Source organism: Dermacentor silvarum, chromosome 3, assembly GCF_013339745.2.
Source record: "Dermacentor silvarum isolate Dsil-2018 chromosome 3, BIME_Dsil_1.4, whole genome shotgun sequence".
Taxonomy (NCBI): Eukaryota; Metazoa; Arthropoda; class Arachnida; order Ixodida; family Ixodidae; genus Dermacentor; species Dermacentor silvarum.
This window is the reverse complement of record NC_051156.1, coordinates 225,433,281-225,452,840: the sequence shown is the minus strand read 5'-3', so window position 1 is coordinate 225,452,840 and position 19,560 is coordinate 225,433,281. Positions and strand designations below refer to the sequence as shown.

At 46.4% G+C, this 19,560-nt stretch overlaps 1 protein-coding gene across 1 annotated transcript in view; it reads left to right on the top strand.

Annotated features, from left to right (window-relative positions):
* LOC119446807 (homer protein homolog 2) overlaps positions 1–17,739 on the top strand; it is a 31,787-nt gene extending 14,048 nt beyond the window's left edge. Inside the window, exons 2-5 of the mRNA XM_037711369.2 lie at positions 597–885; positions 3,845–4,363; positions 6,434–6,499; positions 16,510–17,739. Coding sequence (XP_037567297.1) covers positions 597–885; positions 3,845–4,363; positions 6,434–6,499; positions 16,510–16,686 — 1,051 coding nt within the window. The 3' untranslated portion in view covers positions 16,687–17,739. The remainder of the gene's footprint in view (positions 1–596; positions 886–3,844; positions 4,364–6,433; positions 6,500–16,509) is intronic.
* The last annotated feature ends 1,821 nt before the right edge of the window (positions 17,740–19,560 follow it).

Genomic DNA, 19,560 nt, shown 5'->3' with positions numbered 1-19,560 from the left:
TGCAGAGCGCAGCTCAATGTCGTCTGTGGCGGGCAGTGGTGGCACCTGCATGTGGTGTTCGTTGTAAAGTAACAAATTAGCCGTCAGGGATGCCTAAATTTTTTCGTTGTACAGGCATTTTTTGTAGTGCTTTTCGTTGTAGAGACATTCTGAATACACATGAAACCCACCATGGTGGCGTTGTGGCTATGGTGTACGCTACCAACCCCGAGGGGCGCAGAATCGAATCCCAGCTGTGGCAGCCGCATTTCGATAAGGGTGAAATGCAAAATGCCCATGTACCATGCATTGGGCGCACGTTAATGAACCCCAGGTGGTGGACATTAATGCGGGGTCTTAATACGGCGTGCCCCGTAATCAAATAATGATTTTGGCACGTAGGACCCCAGAATTTTACATTAATACACGTGAAAGATAGGAATTCAGCCAGTGCATAATCAATCCATTGTTATACAGGTAATTTCTTAGTAGAAGTGTTGGTTGTACAGATGTGCGACTTTATTTGTTACATGTTATGGCCATAGGTGGGAAGCATCATATGTGTGTTAGTGAAGTGTGAGCTGGCGAAATATGTAATGCCAATGGCTCACTTGCAGGGAGCAGCCCATCTTTTCCACGAAAGCGCACGTGTTCCACATTGACCCCAAGACGAAGCGGTCCTGGATACCAGCCAGCAGCCAGGCAGTGAGCGTCAGCTTCTTCTATGACTCAAGTCGCAATCTGTATCGCATCATCAGTGTTGAGGGCACCAAGGCGGTAATCAACTCCACCATAACGCCCAACATGACCTTCACCAAGACCTCCCAGAAATTCGGCCAGTGGTCCGACATCCGAGCCAACACTGTTTATGGCCTTGGCTTTGGCTCGGAGCCCGACCTCAATAAGGTGAGCAAGACCAGGTCCATTTCAGACTGGTGCCTTCTCAATCTAAGAGGCGAATGGTGCAGGCTGTTAGTAAACTTGGGGGAGGGGGGGGGGGGGGCTTTAGTTAAGCAAGGGCTCCATTTACAAATTTCTATGCAAAATGTATTGTACATGGTGCTATGTTCATTGCTGTAAACTTGGCTAGCTCTATACAGTAAAACTTGAGGTTCAACAAAAACCTGTTTGTCTGAGCCATCACCATCACCCCCCTTAATTGCAGGGCAATGGCGTCTCCCAGAGATGCCTCGCCTTATTGAACAAATGCCTTGCCTTGTTAGGGCCCTTAAACAACCCCGAGGTCGAAAATTTGTTATATAGTGGCAGTTGTGTAGAAGTCTACAAAGAACATGCAGCCACAAGAATGTTTGAAAATGATGCCATAAAGCAGAGTTACAGGCAGGGACTCCGGAACGTTTTTGGGAGTGGGAGGGGCAAGTATTTTGTCATTGTATGCTGTGTTTAATATTTTTTCTCAATATTTCTCAATTCTTATTTATTTACATTACATTTTATTATTTTAATAGTGTAATTGACATCAATTATTAATGTTTAAATTTATTATAGCCATATTAAATTTTACATATTTGCATCCTTGCTTATTCAGCATTGGTATACACTTTAAAAATGGCTGGAAATTTCAGAAGTGGCTGAAAACCTGTGCAGACCGCGCAAATGGCAAAACGGGTTCGAAATCTGCGAAAAATAATTTTTAATATTTCTGCATTCGCTTCCGCAGTGAAGCAAATGTGAACAGACACAAGTACACAAATGTGATACAAGTAGACAAGAAAGTAGGCACTAGGTACAAAGCTATTATTGCATATTGACGAGCTCCATGACCTGCATGACAAGAGCTAGGGCGTTGGGCAGGAGAGGTTGTCAAAGGAGGCCGAAGGTTCTGCCGTTCTAGACACGAACTCTTTCATAACGGCATCCAAATGCAGTTCTGTAGTTCTCTTCTTGTGCACGTGGAGAAGGAGAAGGTGTTTCAACCTCCTCAGAGCACTGAAAGATAGCTCTCCTGAAGCAGCTGACACAGGCACAGAAAACTCAAGTTGCAGGTATCGGACAACCTGGTCCATCAACGCATATGTGCAGACTTCCCCTGCAGAATTTGTAAAATGAAAATGCGTTCACTTGCGGCCAGACCCTCGTCACGCAGGAGCGTTGAGAGAAGCACGAGTTGCGCTGAAAGCCAGCTGATGTCAAAATCTACAGCGTGTGCTCCTAAAAGCTCATTTAGGTCATTTGCCGCGAAGTTTCGACCTTCAGCAGCGTCAGTCAAAATGAGCTTGAGGCTAATCAGCTGCTCCAATGCCAGGCTGTTTAAATCACCGTCGGATCTCGCTGGTAATATGATTGATAGCGGCAAAAAACTTGTTTCTCTGTGACGACTTGCCATCAAGCACTGCAGGCTTCTCAGGCTTGTATGTGAATTGAAGCCTTCTGGGTGGTTGCGAAACTCTGGGCACACGTGGTTCCTTTAGACCTAACTCTGTTGCTCTTGAGTTCGCCCGCTGCCGTAGGACGTCAAATGAGGCGTCGGACCGTAACCTTGACAAGCGGTCACAAAGAGCTTCTGCTGCTTCTTTTGCTCCTGCAGCACGGTAAACTGGGTGTTGAATAACATCCTCGCTAATTCCTCGCATGGGCCAAACAGGGCTATAGAAACATTGATACCCAATAAAGTTTCGAACTTCTTTAGTACTTTCTCATATCCTTTTATGGCTGTCTTGCTGGTGCTATTGAGAGAGCTTTGAACTTGTACCAGTTCCTGCAAAGTCGCCAGCACCCTTGGACACAGTGGTAGCAGTAGGGTGTTCGGCCTGGAACAATCCTGCTCACCGGCATCATTACCCGGAGGAAGTTGTGGGGATTGAGGGAGGGCGCCGGCGCCATTGCGCAGGCTTCACCTGTTCTGCCGTTCCCCGCATTTTCCCTGTCCCGCTCCCAACCGGTTCCCGCGGTGGTGCTCCGCACGCGGTGGTTTGCGGTGAGGGCGGGGCGCTGACGTCACTACGCGGCCGCGTTTCAGCTGCCCACAACCCACGTCTTATCGCCTGTTATGATGTTCTTAAGAAAGTTTTCATTGTCATTGGCAGTGGCAAGCAGTTCTTGGCTGATTTCAACATGGGTCTGTTTCTGATTGTCAGTCAAAAAGCGCGGCACGATTTACTGACATGATGCATCTCAAGTTTGTCGCTCAAAATTTGATGTCCATGGTCCTACGCCGATTCCCACTTCGTCAGCTACTTCTCGAACAGTTAAACGACGATATCCATGAATCACAGCACAAACTGTGAAATGTCTCTGTGAAAGTCTTGCCAAGTCTGTAGCAAAATTTCACACAACCACGTTGTTCTTCAAACTATTTCATTGTCACTTTGGCACTAATCCGACGAACAACTTGTGCATGGGCTCACTTCAGCGACTGTAGCTCGCCAACTAACGGTCAGAGCGAAACGCGGCAAATGGCAGTTGTTGTCTAAACCTGCCACTAAGTGTGCCCAGTAACCGCAGCGCGCTACCTCTGCCGATTGGCGTGCTATTTTAAAAGTTCAGTTTCTTTTTGAACACACCTCATATTTATTGGCACTTTATTGGGAGATATTTTTGCTTATGACAAGTATTGTTGTCAACTATTTTTATCCACTTTCCTTGACAGCTGCAGTTGTCATCGGTACAAAAAGGTTTAACGACCCTTTCAGGCTGCCTCTAATTTGTGTGTTTGTATTGCACAATTGTTTTTTCTGCTTGTCCTTTATGTTTGTGATCTAATGTAATAGGCCAAGCAGTGGGCTAGGCTAACCTCTCCTGATGCTATTGAAACAGCCTTGCTCTCTCCCTTGAACAAGTGAAATGATGTGCTCTGATTTGAAAAACTGTTACAGCAGTGCAATTCCTGTGTGCGTATGTGCAGTTCATCGAGAAGTTCCAGGAGGTGAAAGAGGCGACCCGGCTGGCTGCCCAGAAGGCTGGCAACAACGGTGTGGCGGCCGTGCGGCCCCCCGAGGGAGGGGAGGCCGGCGGGGGGGACCCCACGGCGCTTCACGGTGGTGGCAGCCCCAAGCACCAGCAGGCAGCAGCCAAGGCGTCGCTGCCCCAGACAACGGCCGAAGCGCAGCTGCGCTATGAAAACGATAGGCTCAAACTTGCGCTGGCACAGAGCTCGGCAAACGCCAAGAAGTGGGAGGTGGAGCTTCAGACGCTCAAGAACAACAACGGCCGGCTCACATGCGCCTTGCAGGAGAGCACGGCCAATGTAGAGGAGTGGAAGCGGCAACTGCAAGCGCTCAAGGAGGAGAATGCCACCATTCGTGGCCGCATGCTGGATCTGGAGGCTGGCAGTGCCCCTGATGCCCAGGAGCTGCGCCGGGAGCTGGCTGCCTTGCGCAGCCGTGCTGAGCTTCTCGACCGAGAGCACAAGCAGAAGGACAAAGTGAGCATGCTCTCTGTTTTCTAGCAGCTGCGTCACCTGCCGTGGTGGCTGCTGGGACAATGTGCTGCTGAGCGTGAGGTGACTGGTTTGATCTGCGGTCATGTTTAAATTCGGGCAGAATGAAAGAAATGCTTGTATATTGCACTTTGGTGCATGTTAAAGAACCCTAGGTATCCCACGCCCTGCACTATGGTGACTGTAAGAGCCCTTGTGTTGTTTGGGACTTAAATCTCCATCAATGTAGGTGCTTCGATACAAGATTATGGTGTAATCAAGGACTGTGGATATATACGCTGATCCTCCACTTCTTTGTTATCTGCTGCTTTGCTTGATAATCTTAGGCAAAAGATTTTAAAAGCCTGCTCTGAGGTGTCCATCTTGCCTCAGAACAAAACTTGGTCTAGGGGAGTTTATATAGTGCATAACCACTGTTGCAGGCTCATTGTAGCTGGGCAAAGTGATTTTTTTGCAAGATGGGCAAATATTGTTCCTAGGAAAGCACATTATTTAGCTACTCATCTCTTTCTGACATGCCTACCACTTGGTTATGCTGGTGCACCGGTTTGCAATCGCTAGTTGTAGAAGGGATGCATTGCATGCAGAGCAGTAATCACAAGGGTTTTTTCTTATGTGCTGTGGGTGTCCAATATGTGCGGAGCTACGATACTTACTACTGGTACTACTGGCCACAGCTGAACAATGAAGTGCACATCTAGATGGAATGAAAAGGCCACAGACATAATTGAACTTAGGTTATCCATAGACACACCATTACTAGGTTACCGGTGGGTTGGGCCAGCATAACTTTGCACGAGGATAACATATAAGAAAGCAATGAGAACACCGTGGACTATCAACTGGCCAAACCAGTCAATATGTCAATATGCACCAACTCTTGATGACGTATATTTGTTGAGATGCGGATATTTAGGTATCATTTGTTTTCTATAAGGGTAGTAAAGATGGTATTGCTTAGAAGTGTTTTGAGGTTCCTGGTGCTGTTTTGAAGGTGATCCTCGGCCTCCGTAGCCGCTTGGTGGCACTGTCGTGGCTCATGCTGTTTTATTGCGATAGCAATTATATGGACACTCCAGGTGCATTTCTGCTCTTGTCGCCATGATGTTTCGTATTAAGTTTACGAGCGATGAAATCATTGCTGCCCGCCGTACGCTGTATGTGCGAGTGAAAGCATGCGACGGTGAGCTCGCAATCGCAGCTTGCGCATGCAAGTGCAGGAAGTGGGAAGGAAGCGCGCAGTCTACCAGTCGCGCACAACGCTCCGGAGGGAGAGTAGGGAAGTGGAGGGGCCGCGTTTTACTGCAGCCACGCGCTCCCGCCGGCCGGAAGGCTCTGAGGGGAGGGTGGGCAAGTGGAGGGGCCGCGCCCTTCCGCCGGGCCGGGGGCCATGTTCTGCGCCGCTCGCACGGCTGTATCTTGAAAGCCATCTGCGGCGGGGGTAGCGTTCGCCCTCCCTGTATTTTTGCGGCTAATATCGCGTTGATGCGAGCGCCGGCATGAAGCTCAATTCGCTCGCTGCTGCTGCGCTGACTCACTCTAGTGTTTTTACAGCGAGTTTCTGTGGTCATCGAGTGAGATGCGTTCATCTTTGTTTGTGCGCGCGTGACACCATGCTTGTTTATTTAGTGAGTGTGCCTATGTGTACAAGTTTATACGGCCGATAAAACTACTATCCTTACTTTGTATACCTGTCCGCTAATTTGCTGTTGCAATCAATACTTCGTCTTTCAGGCGAAACGTGCTGCAGCACAGGCATTGTGTGCTTGCTGTCGCTGTCATTGCTTTGTCCTTTGAGCAAAACTAATTAATAAATGACTGCACATCTATGGACTTCTATTAATAAATGTGACTCATATTCATGAATGTGCAAGAAAGTTGCCACTGCTTCTTAGAACACACATCTCACTTTCGTGTTATGACCAATTCCTCTGAAAGAAGGATCAATAAATATTTTTTTATTGTTTTGATTTCCTCAGTGCTTCTTGCTGGTCTGGCAGCAACAGCTTTGGTGGAGGGTGATCTGAATCTTGCAATTTGTGTGTTGATTTGCAGGAGTTGGAGGCACTGAAGCGAAAGTTGGAGGACCAAACGCCAGGCAAAGCAGATGAGAGGCTGAAGGTCAGTGCCTCTGTTTGCTTCAGCTCACACTTTCACTAAGGAAATAATTCAAAGCACACTCAATCTCTTTATTTGGTTTTAAAATTTTGCACAATAAGTGAGATAAAGCATAAAAAGAATTAACTGCATGCTCAAATGCCTTTGTTCTCTGTAAATATAAGGAGTGTCGCTAATGGCACTGTGTAGACAGACAGCATAGCAGTCAACTTGTGCAATCTGAGTGTTATTGCCATTGTGGATATGCATGGAAGGGGGGGAGAGGATGTTAGTTCTAACAGAGTAGCTATCAAGCATTCAGCTTTTGATCTTCATTTTTGATGTCGAGGAGGTCAAGTAGTGATTGACTAATGCACAAGATGATTCGTATGAAGAAGAATAACTATTGAAAATCAACCTGGCTTTTCGGCATCACTGATCATGCCAGATCCAGCTGGTTGGACTTGTCACCATGCAGTTCATACGTATAAATGCATAGATGGAATATTTATCTACCTCTCGAACACATTTGATAGTGTGCCTCAGAATAGCCTACTAATAAAGATACACAACCTTCTACTTGATGATACCACAAAGCAATGGATCAAACAATTTGCCATGAACTGAACTCACCTAATTATAATAGACAGCTTAGTCGTAGCAGACAAATTACTTAGCTGTCTTAGCAGACAATTTGCATCCAGAGTGTGTCAAGGATTAGTTTTAGGTTCCTGTTGTTCCTAATTTTTCATCGACGTAGCATCTAACGTCACTTCTTCACTACCCCTCTCTGTCGATGACTGCATAGTATACAGAAAAATAGCTAACCAGAATAATGTAACTCGCCAATGAACTGACATATCCCGACTTCAGCAATTGTTGTTTAAATGATGGAAATCAATGTAAGACAAAGTAAGTTGCATTTACAAATGTAGCCTTACTGATTCATTTAGCCACTATAATAAAATTAGTAGTGTGGTAATATTTGAAACTTCGACTCAGTTAGCATGCAATTCGATTTGAAAGTCGCGTTTACTATTCGAAATAGTTGGAACCCCAAAAATAGCTATTGTCATTTCTTGAGTCAGCTTTGCTGCAGCATAGCCGTGTTATGCGGTGAAGCATACAGAATGTATTGCGGTGAAGCATATTTACCGTGCAGTGAAACACATCAAACGCAAGAAGGGGCACTGTCACAGGGCCCTTGCTCATGCTTATGGCTATCCGACACTATCAGCCGAAGTACCCACACTGTGCTGCCTTTTCATGCACCTCGACAACACCGAACGCCAGGTGGAAGCCTATTTGTCTGGTATTAATCTGGCTAAGTGTCTAAAAACACTTTCGAAACTATAATTTTGACCAAATAGCAAGCTTGCCAGACTGTGGTATCTTAGAAGGAGGATTTTGAGTCGACAAGCGCATAGCGCAGGGGCGTGCCCCTGAATTCTGCATGCGGCACGGTTCGTGCTGTGCCTCTCAATCCCAAAGAGGACTAGGACTTGAGCTCGCGCACAATGCCTGTGCCCGTGCGGGGAGCACGTACTTTGAGCTGATAGTTGAGCATAATGCCAACTGTTAGCTCGATTTGTGAAGAGATACGTGCTGGTAGCAGACACTAGTATTGGGAGGGAGGGAGGAAGGGGAGGCGACGTTTAGCTGCGGCACCAAATGCGTATTTATATAAAAAGGTTGCGAGGCGAGAAGGTGGTAAAGACTTCCAAGGCTGCTCCACGAGTTTCCCGTTCTGATCTCGTCGAAAACCTCTGAGCCGCCCCCAGAGGCCCTGGCAACAGTCACCAATGCCGCGCGCATTCGGTGCGAACGCGGGCAAAACGGCGACGACGTCAACAAGAGTTCTACGCGTTGCTGGTGCTGCTGCATGTCCAAGTTTATACAGCTGATAAAACCACTATCCCTACTCCGAATCGCTCTCTACTAATTTGCTATCGCAATTGATGCTTCGCCTTTCGGGCGAAACTGTGACATTTTTTTTCAGTGTCTGAAGGAATTGTGACATGCAGGAGGATGTAGCTGCTCCCCGAACATCCGAACATGTTGAGCAGCTATCCTTCCTTCATGTCAACACTAAATACTAAATACTGTAAAGTAAAAGTGTTGCACTAGAGAAGTTTGTTCACCACAAAGCGTAATTTTCCTTTACGTTATTTGCAGTGCAATAAAGCTGCTTTTTTTTTTTTTTTGGTACCTGATTGGTGACAAAAAATTCAGTTTCCGCAACACCCATATTATTAGAAATAATTAGAAAAATATTAGAAAAATATTCGATTTGATTTGCACTTGGCTTTCATTATTCCAATTCACTTCAAAATTGAAAATTCAGTATTCGATCACCCTGAATAAAAATAATGAAGTATTCCTCGACTGGGGTTTCTGTTGGTCTGCCCATGTTGAACACATTACTGCTAGATCACTAAAAAGACTTGGTCTCTTCAGACAGCGCCTATACCTTGCAAATAGTGCAAATAGCGAAACCAGACTTCAAGCATATGTCTCTTTAATCAGGCTGTTGCTAGAATATGTATCCATCGTTTGGCATCTTTACGATGATAACCCAACCCACACGATTGAGTAAGTAAAAAACAATGCAGCAAGATTAATCACGTCATGTTACTTGTGTTATCACAGTGTGTCCACCTTGGGAGAAAGGCTTAAAATATAGTCACTTGCAATGCACAGAAAACACACCCACTTAACAGCAAATTACCATTTGCTGTTACCCACATTCAACAGGCACTCATACTTCTGAGCACAAAGTTACACTCACAAATTAAAATCAATCTTTGCCTGAACAAATAGGTTCTAAAGCTCCCCTGTTGCATTGTCAATAAAAACTGGAGTTCATTACTGTTATGTTTTGCGCCAGACGTGCTGAAAATATCAAACAAGTTCCGGGTGAACGACGTTTATTAACCCATGCTTGTGGGTTCGTGGCTCGGGCAAGAAAAGGCGCCGCTAGCGAGTGGCACTCTGCTTTTAACACTTAGTGGTGCATGCGCACTTCGCAGAGTGCTCTTATCAATATGAGCGCCAGCCGACACAACACCAGCTCCCCTTTAATAACGCACACAGTCATTCACAGTCCAGCTTGGCATCTATTTGGTGGGCGACAATTTCGCATGGGGTAAAGTCTTGCCTCGGCGGGTGCTGGTGCTGCCTGTCGCGTAACTGGAGTTACCCTGGACGGTTGTGGACTGGAAGGAACTGGTGCACCGCCAGTCTCAGGATAAACCAGGAACTCGCTGGTTGTAACTTTGCCAGCTGTTCCATGCCTAGGGGTAACGTCCTCTGCAGGCCTCTGTAGCAGCTGATCCTGGTGGTGACGCCAGGTGAAGGTGCCCCTCGAAGTGGTTGCTCTTACTTGGAAATAGACAGGTCCTGTTTGAGCAACAATCACAGTGGGAGCCCCCCTTTGGTTTTCCAGAATAATTACGTGCTAACACGATGTCGCCTACCAAGAAATGACGTTCACGACACAGACGACTTAGGGCCCGAGTGCACTGTCTGTGTGCTACTCTTTCCCCCACGGAGCGCTTTACGGCATCTAGCCAACTGCGTAAGCGTCGTCCCAGGAGCAATGCCGCTGGTGATTCATGAGTTGTCGCATGTGGTGTGTTGCGATACGACAGAAAAATTTATGCCGCTTTACCTGCAGTGTTTCTCCTGTGCCGTCTTTGCGGAGCGCATTCTTTAAGGTCTGCATGAAACGCTCTGCCAGCCTATTGGAGCTGGGGTGGTAGGGAGCCGTGAGGACGTGCCGCGCCCCCATTGCCTGCACGAAGTGCTTGAACTCCTGTGAAGCAAATTGAGGTCCATTGTCAGAAACGATTGTTTCAGGCAAACCAAAACATGCAAAGAGCTCGGTCAAACAACGAATTGTGCTTTCTGTAGTTGTCGATCGCATTTCGAAAACCTCTGGCCATTTAGAATGTGCGTCAACCACCACTAAAAGCATGGTATTCTGAAAAGGCCCCGCAAAGTCTATGTGAACAAGCTGCCACGGTGAAGTCGGCCATGACCACGGGTGAAGAGACAACTTGTGCAGCTTCTGATGCGAAGTTCGAGGTCTGCCTCAAGAATTGGCCACCACACGTAGCTAGCTGCGTGCTAGTTCCTTGCTGCGCACGATGCCGGGATGGCCGTCATGGAGTTTGTCCAGAACGAACCCTTGCAGCTTTGCAGGGACGACTACTCTTGCGCCCAGCATGATGCATGCCTGATGCACTGTCAGTTCGTTGCACCTGCGAAAAAAAGGCTTCAACTGCTCATCCGTGATCGACTTGGGCCATTCCACATTTGTGAATTCCTTCACTTGACAAAGAATTCGGTCTTTACTCGTGGCAGCCACAATATCTCGACTAGAAACAGGCAACGAGTGCAATCGTAACGAATAAAATGCTTCCTCTGTTTTTTTTTTTTTTTGGTTTCCGCTTCAAGATCTGGCAGCGGCAGATGCGAGCAGAAATCGGCTTCCGCGTTCTCGCTCGATTTCTTGAAGATAAGATTGTACAAGTACGCTGCCAACGTTACGGCCCAGCGTTGCAAATGAGCAGCCGCGACGGTGGGAATTCCGAGTGTCGGGCCCAATATTGTTTGAAGAGGCTTATGGTCTGTGACCAAGGTGAATGAGCGTCCATAAAGATAGAAGTGGAACTTCTTTACACCAAAAATGATGGCTAACGCTTCCTTCTCCAGTTGACTGTATTTTTTTTCCGCTTCAGATAGCGTTCTTGAAGCGTAAGCAATGGGCCGTGTTATTCCGTCATCGTAGACATGAAATAGGACTGCTCCTAAACCATACTGCGACACATCGCATGACAGCCTAAGTTGTCTTTCAGGGTCATAGTGTCCGAGCGTAGGTGGTTGTGCCAATAGAGCTTTCACTTGGCTGAACGCTTTTCTAGCATGCTCGTCCCAGTGCCATGCTACCTTTTTCTGCGGAAGTCTGTAAAACGGTTGAGCTATTGTTGCTAACTGGGGCACGAACTTGCTGTAATAGTTGACAATGCCCCCCAAAAAATTGAAGCAGCTTCTTTGATTTCGGCTCTGGAGCCTGGAGAAGTGCGTCAACCTTATCTGACAATGGGGGAATTTCTTGAGCGCTGATTTTGTGGCCAAGGTAGTGAAGTTCACTTTGAAAAAACGAGCACTTCTTTTTCTTTACCCTGACACCTTGGCTTTGAAGATGCTCCAGCAGCGCTTCGAGATTAACTAAGTGGTCTTCTGTTGCTTTCCCAGTTACCAAAATATCTATCTAGGTAGGAGCAAGCACCCTTGAGGTCCTTCAACATCGTGTCCATTATCTTTTGGAAAATCCCCGGCACAGAAGCGATTCCAAAAGGTAATCTGTTGCCAACAAACAATGCCTTGTGTGTATTCAAGGTTAGGTATTGCTTTGAGGCATCAGACATGACCATTGCTGATAAGCGCGGTTCTGGTCGATCTTTGAAAAATGCGTGCCTCCAGACAAAGCCGCGAACAAGTCATCGACCTTCGGCATTGGATAATGTGCGACGTCAAGGCACGAATTCACTGTCACCTTATAATCGCCACAGAGGCGTATGCCACAATCTTTCTTGATAACAGGTACCACTGGCGTTGCGTAATCTGATGTGGCAATGGCTGTTATGATGCCCATTTTTTCCATCTTCGAAAGCTCAGCCTTAACCGCCTTTTGCAGCGCAAACGGCACGTTTCTTGCTTTGAGAAACTTTGGTGCCTGATTAGGCTTGAAATACAGCTCGGCCCGTTCTGTAATCATGCCTAACTCATCTTTAAAAAGAGAGTCGTACTTTGTGATCAAAGCATGCAGCCTTTCCTCTAAACGACAAGAAATCGGCAGCTTTGACCTTGGCAGATGGTGGACGTTCCAGATTTTGCTCCACTCCAGCCTAATTGCCTGAAGCCATTCCAGGCCCAGCAATGGCGGCCCCTCCTGGTCGACTACGTATAAAGGAAGGCTCGCAGTGTTGCCGCCGTGCTGCACCTTGACCTGTAGCACACCTGTTGGGATCACCAGGGCTCTTGTATAGGTGCGGAGCTTGACTTCTGTCGGCTTAAGTCTGGCTGATGAAAAAAATTGGTGGTATTGTTTGAAAGGCATGACTGTGATGGTGGCACCTGTATCTAGCTCCATAGAGACTGTCACATCATTTACTTTCATCGGTACCATGATAGGCTCAATACTGGGAGCAGATACGCCCTTTACGGCTACCACTTCCGAGTGGGATACCACCAATAATGTTTTTACAATGTCCTTGATAGGTCGTTTCCCATGCGACGTGCCGGAGGCGCTACGGCAAACTTGTTGCAGCTGCCCCCTTTTGTTGCACTTATAGCATTTGTCGTTTATGTGGGCACACGCTTTGCTGGAATGTTTCGGCGACCCGCAGCGAAATCATACCTGCGACTGGACACTCGAAGTCGCGTGTACCTTATGCATGGGGTTGGCTGCAGACACACCCGTGCGGGCTTCAGCAGTGCTTTTCGTTACCACCTCCATAGCCACAGTGCGCTCTATCGCTCTCTGAAACGTGAGCTGGCTATCCTCGGTGAACAGCACTCGTTGAATATCCTCTCTTAACAAGCCGCACACGAAGTGATCCCGGAGGGATTCGTCTAATGCGCTTCAAAAATCACAGGTTCGTGCTAGCTTCCGTAGCTCGGCATCGTAATCAGAAATGGACTCACCTTCATCTTGCTGCCTCCTGTGGAACTTTGCTCGCTCGCCAATGACCGACGGTTTCAGCGACAGATGGTCCCCCAGGGTCTTTTTTAGTACCTCGAAGCTCTTGGCTGAAGGCAGCTCCGGGGCAACCAGCGATTTCAGAAGACTGTAGGTACTGGGGCCGATGATGCTCAGGAATGCATCGACTCTGTCACTTCAGGAACGCGGTTGACAATTAGAAACGACGTTAGCCGTTCTTCGTACAATGCCCAGTCATTCGTGGAAACGTTGAATGGTTCCATCTGGCCCGGTTGAGCAGCAAGCTGCGACGAACCTGCACTGGCTTCTTCGTTCATGATGTCAGTTAGCGAAGAAAAGAAAAAAGGAGCACTCTTCAATCGTCGATACTGAGCAGAGGCTTAATACCGAGAACACTTGCCTTCCTTGACGCTGCGCAACTCTTCAAAATCCCATCTTCGACGCAACGTGTTACGTTTTGCGCCAGACGTGCCGAAAGGATCAGACAAGTTCCGGGTGAACGACGTTTATTAACCCCTGCTTGTGGGCTCGTGGCTCGGGCAAGAAAAGGTGCCGCTAGCGAGTGGCACTCTGCTTTTAACACTTAAGGGCCGTTTATAGTCCGACGTAACGCGAGCGCGCGCACGCTACGTCACGTTGGCGAAAACGAACCCCTCTATAGTCGAGCGCACCGGTGCAGCCAACGTAACCGGCAGCTTCCGACTGTGCCGACCCACAATGCATTTTGCGCGAAGAAATAAAGGCGGCTACGCCGCTTCGCCGATGGTTTAAAGCGGCGCGCGGGCTTGTGATCGTTCTGCGCATGCTCCGAAGATAACAGCTGACGGCGTGCGCGTCGGAGTATAGAGGAGATGGCGTTTCGGCTGGCGCAGCGCAACCGGCGTAGCGTGGCTGGCCGCGAACAACGCTGGCCCGCGCGCCGATAACGTCGGACTATAAACGGGCCTTTAGTGGCGCCTGCGCACTTCGCGAGTGCTCTTATCAACATGAGCGCCAGCCGACACAACAATTACCAGCAATTCGACCCTGATGGAACCAACAAAATTGATAACCTTATCCGGTGGGTCGAATTAAACAAGAGGGAGAAGAAAGCGGCAATACACACCACTGATTCGTTTGACAGTATTTGCCTGATTTTAACACACAGTCCTTGAGCGCTGACAAAGTGCTGCCATATATGTAGTAGAAAATATAATCTGCAATAAACGAGGCCCTCCAGTGGTAACGAAATGGCCGCTATCTATGTTGTAGAACATGAAGACAATCAACATGGTTTTTGAGGCACTAAAAAAATGTAGCAACACAGAAAGTAGTGATATAACCTTGTATTTCAAATGCTAGCACTGCAGCCATCTATGTAATAAAAGAAAAACTAAGTGGATGTGCTGAGTTCGTTCAAAACACTTTGAAAACAGGATTATAGCCATTGACAAGCTGAGCTCGTCCAAAGCAAAATTAACCAGGGTAGCATTGACTGATAGCTCGTCCAAGACAAGGGGTTAAACAACTTTCGCATGACCCACTGCGTAGCTGTGCAGGAGAATCTTTGCATTAGAAGTAAAGAAATCTCTGGACGTCCTCAGTGTAACTTCAGTTGAGTTGTGCACGTCCTATTGGGTGTGGCCTTCCTTGCATGTCCTTGTTGCTAACTTTTTCCATTGTTGCTTGCTTGGAGCGCTGCGAATGAGCAAATGCCTTTTGCAAGTTGAAATGGTAGAATCGGCGTTATATTGTTATGTGCGCACAGGCAAAAAGGCATTCAATTAAAATTAATGAAACTAGCTTCGTAATTTCTATCCCGAATGTCTGCATTGATGCACGTAAAGCTAGCTCTGCTATATTTAACTATTTCAGTTACTATTAGGGCCATATGGTGTAAAGATGTATTTCCAACAATGTGCCAAAAGTGCTTATTACTGCACTAAATCAGCGTTTTGCCTGCACCAAGATCTATGCCAGAAGATCAAATAGCTGTTCCACCACTGGAAACATGTTACTCCGCTCGTTTGGTGTTAAATAAGTTTAGATCTCCAATGCCTTTCGTTTAATAAATACATCATGTCTTGCGATGTAAGCGTACTAGACGTAATTTTACATTGATTACACAGCTCATGCCTAATATCTTTCTTTCATATGTGACGCACTACTTTTTGGTCGAACAGTGACAGCAGTCTTTCGAGCCTTCATAGTGTTGCCTGCTATGTATGAAACAGATCATAGAGGACTGCAGTAAAGACTTTGCGAGTGTAGTGCCCGTGGTCCAGTCTTCTGTTCTTTGTACAATAAAAGTTCGTTAATTCACAACTTGTTAATTCGAAATTTTGGATAATTCGAAGTAGCTGCCGTGGTCCATCCAACAATTTATTGAAAGAAATATGCAACGCATCCCGCTAATTTACACTGGAATCCGCACTGCCACCGATAATTCGAACTCTGTGCCATTGTTGATGAGGAGAGTGCTAGTGCTCGGGAACATGTTGGCTATGCTGGTGTCGCCATGCGGGCCGTGCAGCTTTGCTCTTTCCCCGTTCCTGTGGCGAGCGTCGGCGGTGGTGTGCTCTCTAAAATGCGCCCACATCACTTTGCCGATGGTCGCAGACAGCCGTTCAAAGCATTGCGCAGGTTGGGCATGGTTCTGTGCATGCTTTGAAGAGAGCAGCTGATGGTGCGCTTGTCGAAGTAATGAGGGGACACCATTTCGGCTGGCGCAGTGCAAGTGGCGTAGCCTAACTGGCCATAAGCGACGCTCGCCCGATCACCGAAAATGTCAGACTGTAAACGCAGGGCGTGTTTATAGTGCTCTCTTCCAAGCATGCGCAGAACGATCCCCGACCCGCACACCGCTTTGAAGGGCTGTCTGCGACCGTTGGCAAAGCAGCGTGGGCATCTCTGTTCTTATCACAATGCATGATGGTGGGTGCGGTCGGCACGAAGAATGCACGGACGGAGCAAGAGCCATCGCGATGTTGGCTGCGCCAGTGCGTCAAGCTAGAGACGACGTTCTCGCCAGCGTGATGTAGCGGGAGCACGTCAGACTATATGCACGCCTTAACTGAGCAATTTTTTTTTCTGCCTTTATTAGTTCGAATTTTGTTGAATTTGAATTTTCGTAGCATCCCTGCGGAATTTGAATTAACGAGCTTTAACTGTGTTTTAACACTACAATGACTTCACCATTGCAGTGTGTCACCTGCTAACTTTAGCAGCAGCCTTTTTAGCTAAGCAAAGCTCAGCACGGGCATGATGTACGCTTATTCAGTTTGCCACAATGCTCCTACTGAATTTTGGTGGCATGCAACATGTACAGGCGCTGCTGTCCGAGAATGAGGCGCTGAAGAGCGCTGCGCAGCGTCTCCAGGAACAGCTGTGTGCGGCCCAGGGACGCCAGGCTGCCTGGGAACAGCTGGCGCAACGCATCGCCCACCGCCTGCATGACTTGCGTGACGTGCAGCATGAGCTGGCTGCATTACTGTCTGCCTCCTGACCCCACTCGGTGTTGTTGTCGCACCAGCAGCCCCACCCGGCAGGAGGAGGCGCAGCAAGAGCCCCCGCGAGGGAAGTACCTCCCCCCACCACTCACGAGCCAAGAGCATGCTAGCCAGGCCTGGCGAGATCTGCTCAGCGCTGCCCCCTTCCTAAGCAAGAGGGAAGGCTTGGTATAGTGCGCGAGTCGTGGGCTCACCTACTCCAAGCTGACGGCCGACAAAAACTTGGCCAGCAGCACTGTGCAGGCAGCTTTGTCAGCAGAAACAAATTGTATACACCTGGACATTGCATGAGTGGCCGTGGCGGTCTCAGTCTAGGATTATGTCACGTGCTGTTTTTGTCCACGTAAACCAGTCATTGCTCATTAAACTGTCAGTGTCAAACCTGAGAACTCAGTGACGTGGCTTAGGCAGCAGAATGGATTGAGCTTCCGCAGTGATATTGCGAGGTTTGTTTTGTGACGTTCTATCGGCACGAGAGTAATTGAGCAATACGGAAAAGGCTGCGCAAGTTCTTTTGCGTAATAAGCTTGGAGACAAGCTCTTCCAGGATTCCACATTAAAAGCTTTATGAAATAGCTAGGCATTTTCTTGAGATAAAGTGAAAGCCTTCCTAAGTGGACTGTTGCAAGTGGCTTTTTACTATATTTTCTTTTTTTTTTTTTTGGTGTCTACATGACACCAATGTGCCACACCATGTATTTGTTTAGCCCTCAATGCACTGCCCTCGCTCTACGCTAAGAAAACGATTGCCATATAATCTCAACCCTTGGAGCCAATGTAATTCTCACATGAGCAGAATCTCAGCCAACATTGGTGCTGAGGACTCACAAGATCAAATGTCACATGTATTACCTGAAGAATCTCCTTTTAGTTTGCATCGCACTGGCTTGCTGATGCATTTGCGGACGTGTGAGTTTTAGAGGTACACATATTTTGAAATCATTTCAGCTTCTACTTCATTCCTGCATTGACGGGTAACATACATTTCGGATACCACTGTCAAGTGTGTACAGTAATATACAAAAATAAAAGACAATATAAAACTTGTATTTTGTGCGTTGTGCAAAAGTAAATGCATGCTCTATGTTTACCATCTTATGCTGAAAAACATGTTTCTTTGAGTTTGACTGCTGAACATTTGTAAGTATTTTCGGTTGTGCCTCTCTTAACAAGACATGTTCTAACATCAAAAACACTTCTTCCAGCACTGTATGAAACATCAAACATCTGCTATCGTGGGAAGCATTGCATTTGCAATAGATGAATAATTTCACACACACAGCTTGCTCTGAAACTTTAGCAGTGTTTATGAGTAGGGAAAACTGAGGTAGTTAGTTCTCCCTGAGAATTCAGTGCGGCTATGTTGTTGACATTTTTTTCTCCTCCACCGGATGCTATAAAGGACAGAGAATGCATTTCCCATACTTAGCATTGCTGAAGCCCAGCCCCATGTGATGCTAACATGTTAAGAATTTTCTTGTAATATATTTTCCCAGCTATACCATGTTCTATTCCTGTTGTCCCATCAAAAACATATTGGAAGGATTCTCCTGTATTTCTCAATTTTGTTGCTGAATCCTCTTTGTCGGTCAAATTTTGTTTGAGTTACTCATTTGCAGTAATTCACAATAATTGCTACTGGAAGCTGGTTTTTGATAGCATCCTTGTTTGCAATCACATGGCTTTACTCTTTTACCAACTAGAGCTTGTGTGGAAGCAGTTTTAATTCTTAAGGCAAAGTCTATCACTTTCTATTTGACTGCATGATCAGTTATCCTGAAGGCTGGCTATGCAAGGTGAACTTTTTCTTTTTTCTTAAGAGGAAGGGGGCTTTAGCTCGGGAGCTCCTGTACATGGAAATTGAGAAATCATTTTTCTTGGCAGCCACTGCACAAATTTTTATAAGGTTTCTTGCATTTAAAAGAAGGTAAAATCTAGTGAATAGGAAGCAGATTTCTTTTATTTAGGTCATCATATTTTTTACAATTGTTGAAAATTGCAATATCAAAGAACTCAAGTTCCAAGTTTTTAACTCTAACTCGGCAATAAAAAACAATAACACACTTTTTTAAATTGTGCCTAATAATACATCTAAAGCAGATAAAGTTAATGTATATACACCGCTCGTGATATACCACAATTTGTGAGTAGGACTTTTGCAATATGCTCTTAAACATTGTAAATTTTTCATAAAATGTCAAATTATGCATCAAATTTGTCCGCTTTAGATGCTCTAACAGATGCAGTTTACAGAACTGCGATATCTGTTTTTGGTGCAGAGTTAGATTTGTGAACCTCGTGCTTCAATGTATTTTCTTGACAAGATTGGGAAATTTTTGTAAAACATTCTAGGCCCTAAATCAATATTCTGCTCCATAGAGTCGCTAACACTTAACTTTCTTTCTGTAATGCAACAAATTTCATTCATATCGGTCCAGCGGTTGTCTCATTAGGGGAGGGATAGGCAGTTACCTTCATGAAAGTGTTTTTCCAATTGCTTCCAAAAAATCGTTCATTTCATGAAGAATGTATCCTCCAGATTTGATGTCAAAACAAGCAATAGAAGTTGCCCATTTTTATAGCAACCACCCATTTTTATAGCAACCACAAGCCCATTTTTATAGCAACCACCCTGCTATAAAAATGGGCTTGACTTCAAAGTGATTTGACAGAACTCTTCCTTATAAGAAGCTTAAGACATGCAAATAAATTTTTTACAGCGAAGCTGTTTAGGCCAGCCGTAATTTTTGGTTCGTATCAAGAAACTACCAAGAAAGAAGAAAAAATGGTATCTCGATGATACGAATCTCACGGGGTCACAAAAAAAATTCGTATTAGCCGAAATTCGTATCATCGAAACACAATTAAAA